This window comes from Hibiscus syriacus, unplaced genomic scaffold (assembly GCF_006381635.1).
Source record: "Hibiscus syriacus cultivar Baekdansim isolate YM2019G1 unplaced genomic scaffold, ASM638163v2 tig00116958_pilon, whole genome shotgun sequence".
Lineage (NCBI taxonomy): Eukaryota > Viridiplantae > Streptophyta > Magnoliopsida > Malvales > Malvaceae > Hibiscus > Hibiscus syriacus.
In genome coordinates, this window is record NW_024063484.1 from 1,979,288 (window position 1) to 1,999,794 (window position 20,507).

A 20,507-nucleotide genomic window follows, 5' to 3' on the forward strand; every position below is an offset into this window, starting at 1 on the left:
GTTCAAGTCCGTTTTAAAGAGTGGCTGGTAGTTCAATGGCGGCAACTGAATCAGGGGCATTGGTTACTTTGCTAGATCTTCAGCAATCTTCAATTTTTTTTAAGGAAGGAGCTTCACTTAGAGTAATCGGAAAGTAAGAACCCTAAACCTTTAGCCTTTCTTTCTTTTTAATGCATTTTGTCTATTTGTATTCCCTGTTCCAATTTTCTCTTACTTGGCAATCTAATACTATTAACTCCTCAGGTTCTTGTTTCATGGTTGTTATTATTGACTTAGCTGTTGACCGTAGCTGAGAGAATTAAGGACCAAGTCTTTAATGCAAAGCACGCAGGGGATATTTGGGGAATTGGAATTAGTGTTTGTCCTAATGAGATGGGTTTTGTGAGAAGAGGGATGTAAATGAATTATTAGGAGGAAAGGGCAAATAAAATTAGAAATTCAGTAGGGTGAGAGGTCTTGTTGCAGCGGTCTGTGTTATCAAACAATCCCATGGTAAAGGGGATGGTAGAATGGTGGCAGTAAAGTTGATATTATACTGATTGTTTTGGAGATGGGTTATATAAGAGTTAGTGGAGGTGGAGACGCTGAAGCGTGGTGGTGGCGTAGGCAAAAGAGACCAACATCAACATGAATATGTAAGGTAGCTAGAAATTGGTGGTCATTAATGGTGTGGTATTTGTTGAGTGGAGATGCAAATGAGTTAGTTCATGTTGGTGGAAGTGGTGGCTTTTGTTGTATGATTATGGAAAATGAAACGAATCAATGATGCTTGATGTTAAAGTTCATGATGGGTTTTGCTTGAAGAGTTGATGCAAGGATGTCTCTAGTTGTGTACCGCAGATATGAAGGACAATATTACCTAAGAAAGCCGGGTAAAAAGAAAGAAAAACAGAAACCGTGAAATGAACATGTGTAGAGAATATGTAATAAGATTTTCCAGTAGCATGTTGTATGCTATGACCCGTTATTTGTTATAAATACTTGCTTAATGGGCATTATGGAATATGGGCTATGATTTCTTAAATAATGTTATTCTCTTGTTTGGATTTCTATGTTGTAATCTCTTAGTAGCATGACAGTTCATAAAATGGTAATCTGGATTTTATTTTATATCTTTTAGTATGCAAAACTTTTGGTATGGAGATTGTTTTCGGAAGAAAACTCTAACTATATGCTATGCTGCACAACTGAAAAGATAGGTGCTTGCATGAGTACATATATTCATCTGTTAAATTATAAATCAAGACTATTCTCTACCAAATGAATGCCTAAAACCAAAGTTTTTAAGAGCTTCCATTCTTCAATATTACTCTTGTTGAAATATCAAATCATACCGGATTATATCTCTTGATGGTTCTTACTGTAAAATATTCTCATTTTTGGAGATCTTCCAGCATAGGGATATGAAGGGGGCAGGTGGAAAATAATAGTAATATGAGAAAAAGAAGAGGATTGCATTTTTCTTGGAGTAGTTTTATGAATATTATCTAATTTCTTTTAATCTAACTAGATTGCCCTTTAACAGGGGGGATGTCTATGGCTGGTGACAATAATTTAGGGTAAAACAGTGTCTCCTTGCTAATTTTAGCATTATAGATAGTTTAGGTATAAGTGATATTTGATTATTGGAAATATATCAATGATTCTAGACAATTATTTAATGCCTTACCAATTATGTACAGTTTTCTTGATTTGACTTGCTGGATGATTGCACCATCGGTATATTATTTTTGTTTGTTAATTGGTTGATTTTTATGATGTGATGTCATATCCATATTAAGAAAGGCAGAGAGGGAACTGTAACACTATCAAAGGAATAACTTAAATATCTTCGTTCGTCCTTAGGCTGCAAGATTATTCTGTGGAGACAGCCATAGCTGTTATTGCTGATCAAGGTGTCACTCTAAAGATAGATACCCAGCACTTGACGGAACTTGGCTTCCGAATTGGCTCTATATTCCAATTCATTGGTGAACTCCTTATTCAACCCAACAATGAGGTAAATTCCTATACGACTAAGGTTAAATGCCTTTTTCTTTGCTCTCATTCTCTCTCCCCCATCTAAGACTAGTATGTCCTGGTTATGTGATTTATTTCAGGCAGTACTGCAAGCGCGCACTGGTAGGAACATTGACGGTATCGACCTTGATCTCTATTAACAATCTTTGCAGCACTTTAGACAGTTCCAAGCTGAGCACATAAAAAGTGCAGTTAAATAAAGTTCTAGATTTGAATGGACTTGCTAGTGATTTCCAGGTACTGAAGAAATTACTACTAAACTTATGTTTGTCACAATTAAGAGAAAACATTCTGCTTTTGGTTCTTCCAACTGTTATGCTGTCTAGTATAGTGTAGTGGAAGTTTTATCTTGTGTTACTGTTATAACTTAGTAACTTAAGGATTCAATTTTGCTTGCATTGCCTCATTTCCGTTAACCTCTTGGCACTGCATGTTTGGCTGCCTAATTGACATTTGTCCATCTCCTAGATTTTACAGTCACCGGTAGAAATTGTTTGAAAATGAGGGATATTTTTAAAGAAACTTATCCCATGTCTCTTAGCTAAAGCTTTTAGCATATTGTTTATAAATCTGAACACTTAATTGTGTTTGTAAGAGCCAACTGAAAGGATCGACTTGCTCCCATGACTATTGGTTCCAAAAGCTTAGTGTAATTCTTGTACTAAGTGTCCAAGAAAGTTAATTCTTGTACTAAGTGTCCAAGAAAGTTATGTGTTAAACATATTTTTAGATAGTTCACAAGCCTATAAATTACCTTGTTCCACCTACATTCTTAATGCACCAAAATACAACTTTCTCCTCTCATTCCCTCTCGCTTTTGTTCAGTAGTTTTCTTAAAGTGATTGTTGTTCTCATTTTCGTTTTTAGAATGGAAGAGCTTGCTGAATTCTGGTGATATGTTGTATGACAAATTATCTTTAAAGATAGTGTCTGACACATCTCAAGCTTTAAAGCTTGGATTTCTGATTTGCTAAACTGGTTCATAATATCAAAAATCTTAAGAAAATTCTTTGATGTTGTTCTCGCTACCACTACTGTTGATCGTGTTCACATGTTGGTGTTGTCGCCGTTGACTCGTTGCGTCGCTGCCCATGTTCCGACACTATCAGTATTCTTGCTGTTAGAGCTTCAAATGCTTCCAACTTAGTGAATAACAATGCAAAAAAAAAAAAACATGCATGTATGATACCATGTAAAAAAAAAGTTTTGGTGTGTACTAATATTAATTTACAAATGAAATTAAAGTAAAAACAGTAAAGTGAGATTTTTGATGTAGTAGAAGTAATGTGGACTTAGTGTAGGCTTTTGTAATGTTACTTTAATTTGATTTCGGGTACTAATATTACTTCTAATTATCTTCTTATAAGATCTTGTCGGATCGAAACTTGACGGGTTCGAGTTATTTTGCCATGTCTATGAAATCCTCTTAAAGGAGCAAATGAGTTTCCTTTTACTAGGGTGACTCAAAAGGGCATTTTGATGCAGTCTAGTCTAGTATAGTGGAAGGTTCATCATACTTGAAGGATTAGATTTTGCTTTCATTGCCTCATTTCCGTTAATCCTTTGGTACTGCATGTTTGGCTGCCGATTTGGGATTTGCCCATCAACTTGATTTTATACATAGCCACAGGCAGTAAACTAAATATTCTGGTCCCATCTCTCACGTGCATCATGCATATTGGATGGAGATGTGTGCTATTACCTCATAAATGGCGATGGGACGGGATGCATTGGTGATGGCTCCAGAAATATTATATATATATATATATATATTAACAATGTAAAATTTCTGTTCGTGGTGGGCACAATCACTAATTACCCAAAAAAAATTGAATTTCAAGGTGAATGATTGTTGGAAAAATTGTGATAAATTGAAAACTTCGAGACATGTTTTTTAAGGGTAAAAGTGAAGATTCGAATAATCAATTTACTGATTCATATTTTATTCCATGAGATATTTACAACGATATCTTATATGTTCAAAATAGTTGAATGATAAATAAGAAATTGATGTTCAAAGTATGGTACATTGGTAGGATAACAAGCGTGAGAATAGTTGAAATTATGATTTTCTTTAATACGGAATGTCTTGTACTTCCAAATTTATCCAAGTAAACCTATTAGGCTAACATCAAAATAAAAAAAAAATATTTTCTTCTTTTTTAGTTTTCGGTGATAGGCTGATAAGGTATAGTTCGTGAACTCTTGCACTTAATAAAATATATCGTCTAGGATTATTATACTTGTAACAACATTTACCCATTTTCACGAGTTCAGTTTTTTTGGGATGATAGTGGAAAATTTGATAGATAAATCACCCCATACATGAGATTTTTGCTGCATACGATTCCTCATTCAATTTTTTCCCCTGAAATCATTGGGTTCTTTTCTCATTTGAGAATCCCCTCCTTTCACTCTATCCCGAATAATAACTAAGACAAATCCAGTTACATTTTTCATAAGGCGTGAATCTTCTATTATATTAGACAAGTTTTCGGGCCGTCCCGATTTCTAACTTGAAAATCAGTACCACTAAATTTAAAGTAATCCATTAGATACATGAAAATCATTACTTCTAAACTCGAAGTAATGCATTAGATTTTGCTTTTGGAAACCCTTAGAAGAGAAGGTTTGAGTGGTGGTCGTTTATAGTCCACGAAATGCGGCTCCCTGTGGAAAGGTGTATCCCAAGCAAAGCAAGACTTTGCCTTTTGCATGTCTCCATCGGGTGCGCCCCTCCCCCATGGGATTTTGTCCAGATAACCACGTGTCAACTCCTTATTAGTTGGATAAATGATCGGACCACTAAATCTAAGGGCCCCTCGGTCCACCAATAATATAGTGGCTTTTGCGGTTTTACCACCGACTTTACCACGAGGTCTCAATTCTCATATAGTGGAGAAATTATTTAATATACCCCCTGACCAACTCATCTATAGTTTTAATAAATGAGAGCCACAATTTTTAAAATAATTCTTAAATAATTATCACTTATTATTTATATATAAAAAAATATAAAGAATCACATTAAAAAAATAAAATAAAAAAATATTATTGATTGAAATTACAGATGACATAATAAGTCGTCCTGGTATTTTTTGGTCGGAATCATTTAATCTTTGAAGGTCATTTTTTATTATATTTGAAAATTTAAAATAATTTTATATATTTATCTACTTTGTGACTTTTATATTTTATTTTAAAATTATGAAGATGGTGGCTCATTATTACTGCAATCTCTTTCCATAGTGACCAACCCAAACCAATATTGTTTGATGATCATTTTCTCACATATATATATACGGATAAATTTAGAAATATTTTTTAAGGATTAGTATATATATTAATAAAATATTTTATAATAAATAAAATGAATAATTATTATATAAAAAAGATTTTAATGTATATCCTAAAATCACGTACATCCATCATTGAATAAAATCATAATCATGATTATTACCAAGATAATCATGATTATCATTAGCCGTGCTTATAAACTTTATGGACACCATTTACCTAAATGATGATTACACTTGAAGATCAGCTATGAGAACTATTAATGATAAGTACTATTATTTTAATTTATAAAAAATTAAATTCAACGTATATTTATAAATTAGTTAAAATTTAAAATAAACGGTAAATTATACTAATGACCATCTAATCATTACCGCTTTTCATTTTGACCAATATTTTTAAATTTTTATCAATCAGGTCACTCAACTATTTAAATACATTCAATTAAGTCATTTATCGTTAATATTTAACAGAAAAACTGATGTGGCTGTTAAAATATTTGGTATAATTACACATTTAATCATTGGTACTTATATAGTCTATCAATTTGATCCTAATTTTAATAAATTAAAACAAACTTGACCCTCAAATTAACGTTTCCCCCGTCTCATTGTGTTTCTTAACCACCCTACTTCCTCAATTAAGAGATCTTTTTAGAAGACCGATTTATATAATTAAGACTATTTTTATTTTTATAAAAGAAAATTATCTATAATCAATTTCGAGACTTAATATTATGTAAATCTGAAACGATATTAATTATTAATATTATAAATTTAATCGATCAAACTCTCGACTTTTAGAACTACGGAATCATAAATAAATAATGGATTTTGGTGTTATTATTTTTTCTTAATGTGATAAATTAAAATAAAAATTTGAATTTTGGATCGTCTTACAAATATAAAATATGTCGTAACTTTTAAAATTAAAACAAAAAATTTGAATTTTGGGTCATTATACATGATACCATTTTATTTTAGGGTTAATTTTAATTTAATTTAATTTAATATGAACAAAATTGATAGAATATGTAAGTAATAGTGACCAAATGCGTAATTATACCAAATACTTTAACTGCCAGATCAGCTTCTCTGTTAAATATTAATGGCAAGTGGCTTAATTGAATGCATTTAAATAGTCGAATGACCTGATTGACGAAATTTCAAAAATATTGGTCAAAATGAAAAGGATAGTTTACCCTTTATTTTAAATAATTTATCTTTAATTTTTTTAACTAATTTATAATTATACGTTGAGACTTTTAGAATTAAATTTTTTATAAATTAAATTAATAGTGCTCATCGTTAATGATGTTCATCACTATTCGTCGAGCGCTGTAGAATTTTCCTTACCTAAAACCAATGTTTGGGCAGGATTGATTTCTACCCAAGTTGGTGATAATATTTCCTTTTTGGCCCAAAAGGAAAAGGGATTGGGGGTGTTTTAAAAATCTTGCAGTCATAAGATTTAGGGTAAACTACACATTTAGTACATAAACTATCAATTTTAGTTCTGTTTAGTACTTAAATTTTAATTTTTTTTTCCAAAATCATATTTAACGTTTAGTTTTCATTTTATTTTAGTGCCCCTCCGTTAAAAACTTAACGCATTTAGTACCTAAACTATCAGTTTTGGTTCGTTTTAGTACCTAAAATTTCAATCTTTTCAAAATTTAATGTTAAATTTTGAATGAGAATAATAAAATGAAATAAAAACTAAATTTTAGGTATGGGTTTGAAAAAATTAAAAGCTTAAGTACTAGAACGAACTAAAACTGATAGTTTATGTACTAAACGAATAATATACCCTAAGATTTAAAATAATATTTTAGGTGAGATACCAAATTTTAAATAAATTAAAGATTATGTATGGATATTATCCTAGAATTATTGATTGAGATAATAATAATAATAATAATAATAATAATAATAGTAATAATAATAATAATAATTTGTTATTAATTATTATATCATCGGGTTAAAGTTTTAACCAAAAAATAATAATTTATTATTTTTTTAAAATCATATGATATTTTATAATCTCAGGTAAAATACGTGTTTAATTCTCTAACTATCGGTCTTGTTCTAGTTTGGTCACCCAACTATTTTCTTTCAACAACATATCTTATATCATATTTTGGTTTCATTTTAGTCACCCACAATTAAAAAAATTAATGGTGATGTTGACGTGTAACTATGATAATATCATGTCATCATTCAAAAATTAAAAAATATCACGCTAGTATTTTTATTAATCGTTTAATAACAGATGACCAAAATAAAATTAAAATGTAACTTTATATATAGTTTAAAAAAAATAATAGTTTAGTAACTAAAACGGTTAATTAAAATTTAAGTCATCATAGCAATAATCATAACGATTAATTAAAATTTTTGTCCCTAATAATTTTATGATTGTCCCAAGACAAATCCCTACAGTTTTAGCAATTCGGCCAACCTCATGTGTTGTCGTGATGGAGACACATTAGCTAATATTATTCTTGTTCAAAACATCCAAGACTGGAGCAAAATTTGTGAAGGTTCCGCTTCAATGTCGATCATTATTTGTTCACATCAATATTCCACCAGTTGAATGACAATTGGGCCCACAAATATTTACTCATATAATGGTGCACATAAATAATAAAGACTTATTATGTATTAAATTTAAAATTTTAGGGGTGAAAATCTATTTTTTTAAATTTAAATTAAAGGTCTGTTTGTTTGGCTTTAATTGATTTTTCGAAAAATAAATTACTGAAATTTGAATTACTGGAACTGGAAAAATGAATTACTAGAATTTGAATTCTGGAAAATGAATTACATTTCTGGAAAATGTTTTCCGTAAACATTTTACTGAAAAACATCTGGAAAACGTTTTATGATGTTTGAAAGATGTTATTTAAACTTTTTTTCCACTAGTTGAAAAGTTTTTTAAAAATTATTTATTACAAATATTAAATATACTAAATAATATTATTTATCATAAAATTTAATATTATTATTTTAAAATATTAAAATAATTTATTTATTATTAAATATTATTTTTATAATTTTATTAATAAAAATATTAATTTTTGTATATTTTAGTGAAATAAAATATTATAAATTATATTAATTATTTATTAAAGTAATAGTGTTATATTATATTTTAAAAATATTAATTAGTATATTTTAAATATCTTTATTAAAATATTATTTAAATATATAAATAATATTATTCATTATTAATATATAAAAAAATATTATATATTATTAAAATAAAAAATGTAATATATTATATTATAATAATATAATTGATTACTTTATATAATATTAAAAATATAATATAATATTATTATAAATATTAATAAATAAATAAATAAATATTATTTTGATGAAAAATGATATTAAAATATTTTATTAATATTAAATTAATAAAATAAAATTATTTTGAGTATTTATTCTTTAAAATGAAAAGTTCAGAAAATGACTTACGGAAAATGAATACGTAAGTCATTTTACAGAAAACACAAAGGAAATTATGTTACTAAGAAAATGAATTATATTCCGGAAAACCAATTACGTAAAACAAACACGGGAAAACATTTTCCGGAAAACGAATAACGTGAAACAAACACGGAAAACATTTTCCGGAAAACCAATTACGTGAAACAAACACGAGAATTCGGGGAAAACTAATTCCGTAATTCCAATTACGGCAAACAAACACACCCTAAGTTCATGAGCAGCTCGTTAATTTCTTTTTATAATTTTTTACTAGTTATCTTAAAAAATTATTTCATTGAAAAATTATTAATTAACTTACTAATAGATGAAAAATGACTAATCTATTAATTTTCTAATAAAAATACTAAATTATCAATTAATAATTATTATTTGACTAAACCGAAAAATTAAACCCTATTTATTATTTTGAAGTTTAGACTAATTTGTTTCATACACTCTTTTGATAATTATTTAGTAAATTGTTTTATAAATATTCCAATATTTGCGATCGGGTCGGATTTTTTTAAAAAAAATTCGGGTTCGGGTCGGATGGGGTCGGGTTTTTTTTAAATGTACTGTTCGGGTCGGGTCGGGTCGGGTTTAGGGTGAAAAAATCCGACCCGACCCGACCCGACCCGACCCGAAAAATATATATAATTTTATCCTATATATTTAGGGATAATTACAATAATGTCCCTCCATATATAATTTTTTTCAATTAAGTCACTGTTTTCATTGAATAAATTTTATTTTATTATTATTTCGGGTCGGGTCGGGTCGGGTTTCTAAGTCATATATTCGGGTCGGGTCGGGTCGGGTGAAACCTTAATTTCGTTGGGTCGGGTCGGGTCACGGGTGAAAAACCCTTTCTTCTCGGGTCGGGTCGGGTGGCCCAAAAACCCAACCCGACCCGACCCATTGCCATCCCTAGTCCGTACCCCCCCAAATTTAATTATCATTATACCCATTTTTAAGGCCTTCTTGCCTAATATCACACATTAATAAATTATTGAGTAAACTACTTGTTTAGTCACTGACCTATTACTTGACTTATTACTTTGTTTTTATTTTAATCATCAAACTATTTTTTTTTCAAAATCATACTTGAATTATGTTTTTGTTCTATTTTGATTACCCGTCTTTATAAATTAACAGTGACATTAACATGCCATTAGGGACGGACACATGATTTTATGTTAGGGGCGAGCTTGAACTTATAAATTCTAGGGGCCGAAAACATTTTTCCAATATAAAATACATAAAAAATATAAAATATATAGTAATTTTAAAATTTCAGAATTGTCCGTCCAGCTCAATTGGTAAGAGCGCAAGGTTCTTAATCTTGTGGTCGTGGGATCGAGTCCCACGGTGGGAAATTCATAATTCTTACTGTCGGAGGTCTCCCACGGAAGCTGCTCTCAACCTAACGTTGGGGGCAACCTACTATCCTACCTCTCCCTTACCCAATTACATATGAGAATATGGTCAACTAATTTTTAATTTTAAAATTTCAGGAGGCGACTGCCCCCATATGCGGCCTATCCCTGCATACCCAGTGGCGGATTCAAAAACATTTTTAGGGTGGGCACATATGTAATACTAATAAAAAAGTTCGTACAGGGTGAACACATTTAGTAAAATGAATAACTAACATAATAAAATTCGGATTCCAAAGTGGGCACGTGTCCACCTTGGACTCCATATACATCTGCCACTGTGCATGCCATCATAAAGTAATCTAACATAAAAAATAAAAAATAATTAAAAAAAAAGATGTCACATTAGCACCATCATTGATTTTTAATGATTGGTGACTAAAATAGAACTAAAAAATAACATCATGTATGATTTTGAAAAAATAATATTTGTGTGACCAAAATAAAAACTACATACTAGGTGAGTTACCAAATAGATAGTTTATCGTAAATTAATTTATAAATTAATATCAATTTCAGATTATTTTTAGGGTAAACTATACATTTAGTACCTAAACTATCACTTTTATTTCATTTTAGTACCTAAACTTTCAACTTTTTCAAAATCATACCCAAAGTTTACTTTTTTTTTATTTCATTTTAGTACCTTGCCATTAAAAATTTATGTACTAAAATGAATCAAAAAGTTAACAACGGGTACTAAAATGTAAACTTTAAGTATGATTTTATAAAAATTGAAAGTTCAAGTAATAAAACATGCTAAAAATGAAACTTTAGGTACTAAATGCATAGTTTACCCTATTTTTTAAAATTGATATTTTAAAAAATTGGGTAAACTTTTTATAATGATATTTTAATATATTTTAAATTAAATATATATTTTACAAGAATTTTGATTTTCGCTTAGGTGATTAATTAAATAATATTTCACAAGAATTTGATTTTCCACGTGTAGAATTCTTTGAAGGTAGTTAGTGATTAATAATTCGCCACGTGTAGAATTTTAGACCAGCTATATTTTTATTTACCGTTAAAAAGGTGCACCAATATTAAAATATATATTCCAGCCTTATCATTCTTTGTTAAACTATATATGCAATTTCTATAATAAGATAATCGGATGTCTTAGGTGTAACAATTTTAATATATGATTAATAAAAGAAGTTATCGGAAATATTAATATTTTTTAATATTTTCGATAAAACGTTACTTAAAACATTATTTTTCTATCGAAAATGTTAATATTGGACCTACCTAAAATATTTATCATTTCCGTTAAAGTGCTACATAAAATATTATTTTTTAAAATGTTAATATTGGATTCTACCAGAAATTAGTTAATGAAATTAATATTTTCGATAAAAAATAATATTTTAGGTACATAATATAAGAATTAATCCCAATTCATATAATATAAAATCAAATGTCAACTGCTGAACAATAAAAATTTTATTATTTTATGTCAATTATACATAATATTTATATATATGTTGCCAATCATTTGGATTTGACAATATACATTATTTATGAATTAAAAATAAAATATAAGAATGTGTAGCATTTGAGCATTGTTTTAATTTTTAATACAAAAGAAGGTATTTTAATCGTAATATTGGGCATGTTTCAAAAAATAATTATGACGTTTATTTTATTGATTTTTTATTAGTTCGGAAATAAAAAAGATAATTCTCTCTTACAATTATACAAATAAAAACTATATATTGATTTATTTTAATAATTTTATATAAGTAGTTAAAATTATAATATATAAAACACCCTATTCTAATTAGTTAAGGCCACGTTATAGCTATTAATTAAAATTAAGTCTAATTAATTGAACAAGGCTTAGGCTTAAGAGAGTGAATACGTGCCCACTTTGAAATTCAAATTTTTTGTATTAGTTTTTTATTTTACTATAGCTGTCTACCCTAAAATTTTATTTGTGATTATCAATATAAATTTTTTTAATAATTAATCACTGTAAAAAATATTTATAGACCTAAAATTTTATTTGTGATTATCAATATAAATTTTTTTAATAATTAATCACTGTAAAAAATATTTATAGATCGATCACTGCGATATTAGGATCCCTTTGAATTAGGTTTGTTTTGTAGTTATTTGCATGGTAGTACATGCACAATACATTGCTTCTTTCTTTTTTTCTTCTTTGTTTTGTTCTCCGTTCATTAAAAAAAGAGCCTTGAAAAAACCATAGCCAAACAAGGAATAACAATACCATGCGTTGTTCTTATTATACTCCATCTTCTTCTCCTCGGTTTCTCAGCTTTTCTTCTAAGGATCACGTCAGCACTTTCCGGCTGCTTGCATCAGCTTCCCGGCAAACCATTTTCTCTTAGAGGTTTTTTTTTAATAATCTCTTTATGTCTTTCTGGTTTGGGGTGGCCTGGTTTATATTTCTGAGAAATTGGATGACTAGAAAGATTGGTTTTTGTGTTCGTTTAAAGCTTTTGTTTTGGATTTTTCTTAGAAGGAAAGAGAAAAATTCTAGCTTTTGTTAAAAATTTTGGATTTTTTCCCTTGAAGATCAAATTTTGATTCAAGAGCAATAGAAAATCTGGCGTTTTCTGGTATTTTTCTGGAAAAAAAGAGAGCAAACAACAGGGTTCCCTAGTGAGCAGAAGAAAAAGATTACTTAGCTAAGGAAAATCCAGCACTTATTTTCTTTTAGTTTTCTTTTTGCCTGTACTATAAAGGGAAATTTTTAACTAACTTGAAGCTCTCTAGTCAATTCTAGATTTCATGTTTTACTTTTTCAGGTTCCCCACTTGGTAGTCCTTCAACATACTATAAAATTTTCAATTTCAACTTTCCCAATATCATTTTCCCAGCAACCAAACAGACCCTGAGGGATTATTGGAATTCCATGTCATAATGAGTATTTTATGTAATGTCTTTTACGATTCAAAGGTCTTCTTTTGTACAGTTCCATTGTCATTTATGTGTATATATTTATTTGTTTGCAATAGGCGATCTTTGGACCTACATAAAGGAAGACGGTAACTCTTTTATGGTAGTGGGAATTGAAATTCTAGAGGCAATGAGTCATTTTTCCTCCATGTTCAACGGTTTAGCGAGGTCGTTTTCGATAAAGCGAGCAAAGAATCCGGGGAATGGCGATGGAAGAGAAGCTGCTGAGGCGATGGCAAAGGATGCAAAGAAGAATGACCTGATTTTGAGGTCTTCCGGCGTTGTAAATACCGATGGTTCCGACAATTTCGCGTCGGTTTTCTCCAGGAGAGGCCAAAAAGGAGTGAACCAGGATTGTGCTATTGTATGGGAGGTAAGCCATTAGCATGACTGCAAATGTTTTGTTTATGTTTATGATTGATAAATCTGGGATTTGTTTACTTGGAATAGGAATTTGGATGTCAAGCAGACATGCTGTTTTGTGGAATATTTGATGGTCACGGTCCATGGGGTCATTTTGTTGCGAAAAGGGTCCGAGAGTCGATGCCGTCGTCCTTGCTCTGCAATTGGCAAGAGGCTCTAGCTCGAGCATCGCTCGATGAGGATATCGATTTGGAATCCGATAAAAAGGATCAGAGATTTCATATATGGAAGCATTCTTATCTGAATACTTGCGCTTTAGTCGATCGAGAGCTCGAGCACCATAGGAAGATCGATTCCTTCCATAGCGGAACAACTGCCTTGACGATTGTCAGACAGGTAACTGAAGCTTTTATTTCTTATAACGGCCATGGCATACTCATATGAATTTGACATTTATATTGGCCAGGGTGATCTTATATTTGTTGCCAACGTTGGTGATTCTCGGGCTGTTTTAGCTACAACTTCAGACGATGGAACCTTGGTTCCCGTTCAGCTCACTGTCGACTTCAAGCCAAGTTTACCTCGTGAGGCTCGACCATACTCGTGTAAATCGTAAACGAGACCGAAGCCATTACGATTTTCTTATGTCTTTTGGTTTGATCTTGCTTGCAGAGGAGGCGGAGCGGATAATTCAATGCAACGGGCGGGTGTTTTGCTTGCATGATGAGCCAGGGGTACACAGGGTTTGGCTGCCTCATGATGAGTCACCAGGACTGGCTATGTCTCGAGCTTTCGGAGACTACTGCGTTAAGGATTACGGACTTATCTCCGTTCCCGAAGTCACGCAAAGACATATAACCAGCAGAGACCAGTTTGTTGTACTTGCAACCGATGGTGTAAGCGATAAAAAAAATACGATCTAATCTTGCTACTCGAATTTGAAAGGGAAGACAAATGAAGTGCTCAAAATATGCTCATGGTTTTAGACGAATCGTTCCTGCAGGTATGGGATGTTATTTCCAATCAAGAAGCGGTTCAGATAGTATCTTCAACACTGGACAAGGCAAAGGCGGCGAAGCATCTGGTTGAGAGCGCGGCCCGTGCTTGGAAAAAGAAGAGAAAGGGCATCGCAATGGATGATATTTCGGCCATCTGCCTCTTCTTCCATTCAACTCCATTATCTTAGCATGAAGCTTATGTAAGTGAACAAGCTAATTGCTGTTTATGGCCACATATTTTGCGTTAATTTTCTTTGTTCAAAGTGCAGTTCCATAATCATAAGATACACTACGGATCTTAAACAACAATATCATGCACCATAGAAGATCTCGAAGTCGAAACCAGAAACACAAAATCTAAGAAGAGAATCGATCGGCTGAATGAATGACGAAAATTTACAACTTTTTCACCTAATTATGTAGAGATTATGTATGCAGATATATATATGGTCAATGAAACACTTGAGGAGATGCATAAAACTCGCGCTCGTTAAATACCGGTCTTAGATCTTCTTGAGACATGAACTTCAAAGGAAATGAAACAAGATGTCCCTTAACCGATTTCAATCGGTCAACCGGATCTTCGGTTTTAATCTCTCCGTTCTCTGTAGTTTCTAGTTTCTCTGGTGCAACGCCTAAATCGATGGTGGTGTGCCCGAGTTTGTCTTTCCAATAGGTCATGTCTTGTCTCAGAGCAGCTCTGTGTTTAAAATTGAATCCGATCATACGAGAGAAAAATATCGAAAATATAAACAAAAACGAGACGGTATCTCTATCGGAATGTACCTCGAGTGTATAAGATCATTCGGGATGCAAGCAAAGACATCTTGGAAGACCTTGCTGTTACTCTGTCAGATTTTAATGTTAACATTAGTTAACTGCAAATGGAATGGACTAAGCATGCATGCCATGGCACCGGTATCTTACCTCTGCGGTCGCTAGCCAGAGTTTTCGGTAAGTTTGTTCCGACACAGGATCATTGATCTTACTGATCTGATAGAAGTAAAAGCCTTTAACGGATTAGCTATATTGTATTCGAACAATAATTCTGATTGCTCATTCATGTCTCGAATGAGTTCAGTAAAAATACGAGCCATTAGAAGCAGATATACTAACCTCTCCTGGATGAAGGCCAAGGTGCTCAGACCATAGTGAGCACCGCAGGCTATGAGATAACTTTCCAGCCTTCCACAGCTCGCCGTTCATAGATGATTCGATGAACTCCTTATCTTCGATGACTACCCCGATCTGCAACAACAATCAATTTACAGAACAGCATTTAGGATGTGCTAACTGAACTTTTGTTTTCGATTTTGAACATCTTATGTAATGCAGAAAGTACCTCGGAGTCCCTTGATCCGAGCAGACTCCTATCGTTAATATTTGACGAACCGATAACTGCAAGGCGATCGTCTATAATCATCAACTTGCTATGCACGTAAACCTGCATCAAAGATGAGGATATGTTCAATTAATAGGAGCTCTTTCATTACAAATCAATGTCAAAAAGGCATATGAAGTGAAACATGTAATACAAGAAGAATACCTGACTCGTAGCTATAGGACCGCCATCGGAAAGTCTACCGTACGAGCGCAGACCATAAAAGGAAATGTAATCCCATGTTTTAGGGCCAAGTTTCATATTCAGATGATGCAATATTGAAGTTTTCTCTCTGGAAATCGTTCGATACTGCCAGTCAACTAAGGCTCTAACAGTTGCGGCACCGAAATCATCGAGACCTCCCTATCGATAAAAGGTCACCGAGAAATAAATGGCTAAGCATTTTTATGTTCGGAACTAGAAGTTTTGATATGATATAAAGAATTGTACCTGGAAGCCTGGTAAGAGTGGTATGACTATGATAACTCGAAAACATTTTTGCTCTTTGTTCGCTTTCAGAATCCGGTTGTACAATGCTTCTGAAACCCGGTTCTGTATGATTTCGTCTTCTGCAAGACCTGATATGAAAAATTGATTCTACGAACAATCAACCGGTAGAAACAGAAAATAGTTAGTGCAGAAACTGACTACTCAGTGAACCATAGACTTCAATTTCAAGTCCTGGAGAAAGATGCTACTGCAATTTATGTTACCTCAATGTAGATATAATGCTCTGCTTGCTCAATTAAGGAACAATAAGCTCTATGAATACTTTCTTCGGTTTGACTCGTTCCTGCGGACCACTGGCCAACACTTCTGATGATCTATAAACAAAGATATCGAACACGGGTACTTTGAAAAAGATGAAAAATCCAAATGAATGGCAAGTGTTCTGGCTTTCAAGAGCAAAGCTAACCTGACAATGGCACGCTATACGAGGACCGTTCTCTCCGTATTCAGCTACGTAAGCCTTATTATCATCGGTCACGGTTGTTTCCCACCATACATCAGGAATGTACGTGTCCGATAGTGGTGATTCGTTTGTTTCCAGGTCCTTTCGAGTATCCATGCAATGATGGTCATCTGCAGTATCCTTGATTTGTGTATCTGAGCCTATGGAGTCGCTTTCAGGATCATTTAACTTTCTGTCCCCATGAGAAACAATAAGTCCATATGATTCTTGGGGCAAAAGCAACGGCATTTCGTCGTAGGGCGACGGTGAGGAAAATGAATCCTGTCTGGTGAGTTCTCTCCGATTGACATCTCCCTTGCTTTCAATGTCGATCTCTCTATTTCCCATATAATGAGGGAGGACCATGTGGTGTTGAGGCATAAGTAATGGAATTGTTTGCTCATGTAGAGCTTTATTTCTCTGCACACAAACAACTTATACGTATCAGAAACAAAAACTTCGGCCGAATTAAGAATCATGTGCTCGAGAGCCCGAGCGGAGAAGATTAACCTTGGCATGGTTCCAACGTTGAACAAAGTGCCTAGCAACATCTCGACAAGGCGGTCCCCATAGAGCACATTGGACATCATGCCATGGCATACGGGGATATCTCCCTCGTTCCAGTTCATCTTTAATCGATTCCTCCCAAGAATTCGGTTCGGATTCTCTAAACAGAAACACCAAAGAAAACAAATAATGTCAAAAATCTAAAGTGCATATATTGTCCTTAAAATTCATTGGTTCTGAAGATGCTTAGTTAAATACCTGGGATTATAGTAGTCCTTTCCAGGCCATGTAAATGGAGGGCAATCACCAACTCTGTGTTCAACTGTATCATACCGTCCGAAGCACAAATCTAAACCTCCGATAAAGCATATCCGGTAATCGACGATAACAAGTTTCTCATGATGGGACCTGCATTTAGCCATACCGTGTTCATCATTATGTCAATAAAATGCAGATCGTCTGTGTGGAAATATGGACTGAACTTCATCTCTAAGTTGCATACCATAAATATATGCCCGTCGACAAATGGTCGGGATAGCGCAGCACCCTTACGTTCTCATGAATGTTATGAAGAAGTTTCTTGCTATACAAACTATTGATTTTTAAAGCAATGGAAACCTCCTTATAGAGAAGAATGTAAATCTGCAGAATAAATTTTAGTTAAAGAACTATCAAAATTATTTTGATATCGAGCAGAAGTCGACATATTTGCACCTGAACTCCTTGCTTAGCCTTTGCTTCAAGTAGTGCATCGAGCCGAGAAGAAGGATTACTTTCGAAAGGGCGCCTCAGATACAGCTCAGGGCAGAGCCACCAGCCAGTTATGAATATCTGCATAAAAGGCATTTCGGTCATCGAATTCAAGGAATCAACAGGGATCGAAAAATACGAAATGGAAGCTATAAACCTCTGATTTCGCCTTCTCTATCGAAGTTGCAATGGCATCGAATGCAGCTTTACCGTCAATAAACCATTGAGCTTGACTTCCATCTTCATTCAAACCTCTCGGAGGAGCAAATGAACCGAAGCGGTGAGGATAACACCAGCCCCCGGGATCCCCTATACCGGCATCGTTAATGACAGCAACCCATTCTTTGGCTTTACCGTCACTCGTGACTCTCAAGTCCATGCTCCGAATTCCACAAGAGACCTTTCCACATATCCCATTGTTAAGACTTGAATGCAAAAGGATACTTTCATTTAGCTAATACTGACAAAAGGAAACTTGATTCTATTCACAAGTAGTACAAATAGCCTACCCTAAATGCATAGTACAAAGGGTTGTGTTCGTTTATCTGTTCTGCTAAACACACCCGAGACTTCACATCTTCGTTCGAGTTCGGTAGTACATCGAAAACGATAATGTCTAAAAGCTTTGTGTCGAAAGGGTCTTCCAGCAAGGCCAAGAAGCCCGGTTTCATGACTGCCCACACCTACATACAGAACAAAAGGAAATAACAGAAGTCATGAAAATACTGCAGATGGTACATAGGTATTGGGAGCTAGTATAAATTTCATGAACCGATACATAATCGGCATATTTCATTCTGTAGATCGGACATTCAACTACCTTTCTCCAATTGTTAGTGCAGAAACTAAACCACTGGCATGGAAAACATCCGATATCATCATCACCAGCAACGTTCGATAGATGCTTCACTGTAACATACCCTTCTTTTAACTTTGGACCGTATTCGCGTGAAAACGACAGCTTGGACACCTCCAAAATTTGCAGACCTGAAATTTGGTTCAATAATGCAGGGTATATAGGCAAGTGAATTGTCCAACTAGCAGGGCTATGTAATAAGAACAAGAAGATTCTATGTTCACCTCTGTGGAATTTACTATGTCCAAATTCCCCAAGAAATGATTCAGGTAACCTTGCATTGCCACTTTGGCTTTGTCGGAAACGATTTGCAGCCCTCCTAATGTGGGGCGAAGAATCGGAAAAACCGCACGAGATGGAACATTTCTGCATCAAGGAATCAAATATTTAGAACTACAATAGCTAGCAATGGCAGAGCAGGGTTCTGTATAGAGCAAAATCCATAGAGAAACAGTATGCACTAGCCTATTTCTCGAGCTTCCGTCATGATGTAACGGGATAGCTCCATCATCCGGTTCATCGTCGTCTTGCACTACCGCGACATGGTCCACTAGCCCTAAGCATTGAAGCCATTCTCTAACCTTTGACATACCAACAATGCAATGCAAAGCTAAAAGTAAGTTCTATGAACAATCCTACAAGCATAGTGCAAGGGAAAAATGGAAAACCTGTTCTTGTTTCTCATGAAACTCCTCGATAATCGCCCGCTTCTTCAACGCAAAGTGAAGATAGAGAACTTGTGAAGCCTTCTTCAACAATCGCCATATGAACTGTTTGTACCGTACTTCAATGGTGTAAGATAGAAGCATGGGGCTCATGTCTCCCGTATCAGGCCTCGAAACCGATACAATTGTCGCCTTCGGAAGCTCTTGGAAGATCAAATCGTTCTCGACGCATCGTGTGAAGGAACCGGACAATGCCAAGGCCGCCGTTGAACCGTACTTCGGCTCATCGGACCGTATAACATTATCTGCAATGAGTCTATCTGAAGACATGGGGAACTCCTTGTCCAAACACCAACAAAATCTCCAAGAAACCGAGTTGGCATGTCCCACTATATAAAGAAAACAATTTCTTTGTACTTATCTTGTGTTTGTTTCGTAAGAAAATTTGCAGAATGGAAAAGAGACCAATAATTTATATAGCTTCCTTCAGGTAATAACATCCAGTTGCATGTAGGAGAAATCAAAATTTTCTTTTTTACTAAGTTTACCCCCTAAGAAAATTTGTTCAATAATTAACCTTTAAGTTAAAGAAACCTACATTTTTCTTATATGATAAAAATCGAAACGCGTACTAAACGATTTTAGTGGTTAAGAGATTTGTTATTCTTTTTAGAAATTTCGTGTATAAGCACCGACATAGATATGAGCGTCGGTCGGTTGAGAGTTTTTGAAGAGATACTATATCTTGAATTTACCCCGAATTTATAAAAACACCATAAGAGTAAATCACAATTATGATGTAATACAGGTAAAAACTAAGGTATATGCTTATTGCATAATTGGGTTATGAGAATATCCCTC

At 33.3% G+C, this 20,507-nt stretch overlaps 3 protein-coding genes across 3 annotated transcripts; 2 read left to right on the forward strand and 1 right to left on the reverse strand.

The window, feature by feature from the left end:
• On the forward strand, positions 1-2,209 carry LOC120189558 (CST complex subunit TEN1-like). Its single transcript, XM_039192813.1, has 3 exons — positions 1-133; positions 1,846-1,999; positions 2,100-2,209. Exons 1-3 carry the CDS (start codon positions 36-38, stop codon positions 2,157-2,159), a joined length of 312 nt encoding a protein of 103 aa, XP_039048744.1. The 5' UTR covers positions 1-35; the 3' UTR covers positions 2,160-2,209.
• A 10,241-nt stretch (positions 2,210-12,450) lies between these two features.
• Positions 12,451-14,798, forward strand: LOC120189579 (probable protein phosphatase 2C 34). The gene is made up of 6 exons (XM_039192825.1): positions 12,451-12,605; positions 13,234-13,547; positions 13,625-13,933; positions 14,004-14,121; positions 14,210-14,433; positions 14,541-14,798. The coding sequence occupies exons 2-6, from the start codon at positions 13,275-13,277 to the stop codon at positions 14,721-14,723; spliced, it is 1,107 nt and encodes a 368-aa protein (XP_039048756.1). The 5' UTR covers positions 12,451-12,605; positions 13,234-13,274; the 3' UTR covers positions 14,724-14,798.
• Positions 14,799-14,911: 113 nt separating this feature from the next.
• Positions 14,912-20,053, reverse strand: LOC120189578 (phospholipase D zeta 2-like). Its single transcript, XM_039192824.1, is given in 20 exon segments — positions 14,912-15,235; positions 15,322-15,383; positions 15,463-15,528; positions 15,652-15,783; positions 15,878-15,979; positions 16,082-16,279; positions 16,367-16,513; positions 16,630-16,740; positions 16,833-17,288; positions 17,379-17,535; positions 17,634-17,783; positions 17,878-18,017; positions 18,090-18,206; positions 18,283-18,525; positions 18,635-18,808; positions 18,946-19,100; positions 19,103-19,112; positions 19,206-19,347; positions 19,447-19,562; positions 19,650-20,053. Coding segments are annotated over 20 exon segments (3,255 nt in total). The 5' UTR covers positions 19,977-20,053; the 3' UTR covers positions 14,912-14,985.
• Between the last annotated feature and the right edge of the window lie 454 nt (positions 20,054-20,507).

What these genes read in the sequence shown, in the direction of transcription:
- LOC120189558 (XM_039192813.1), top strand. Translation starts at nt 36, where the DNA reads ATGGCGGCAACTGAATCAGGGGCATTGGTTACTTTGCTAGATCTTCAG. An exon ending in TCACTTAGAGTAATCGGAAA is followed by an intron (nt 134 to 1,845) that starts GTAAGAACCCTA and finishes GTTCGTCCTTAG; the next exon opens with GCTGCAAGATTATTCTGTGG. An exon ending in TTATTCAACCCAACAATGAG is followed by an intron (nt 2,000 to 2,099) that starts GTAAATTCCTAT and finishes GATTTATTTCAG; the next exon opens with GCAGTACTGCAAGCGCGCAC.
- LOC120189579 (XM_039192825.1), top strand. Translation starts at nt 13,275, where the DNA reads ATGGTAGTGGGAATTGAAATTCTAGAGGCAATGAGTCATTTTTCCTCC. An exon ending in ATTGTGCTATTGTATGGGAG is followed by an intron (nt 13,548 to 13,624) that starts GTAAGCCATTAG and finishes TACTTGGAATAG; the next exon opens with GAATTTGGATGTCAAGCAGA. An exon ending in CTTCAAGCCAAGTTTACCTC is followed by an intron (nt 14,122 to 14,209) that starts GTGAGGCTCGAC and finishes TCTTGCTTGCAG; the next exon opens with AGGAGGCGGAGCGGATAATT.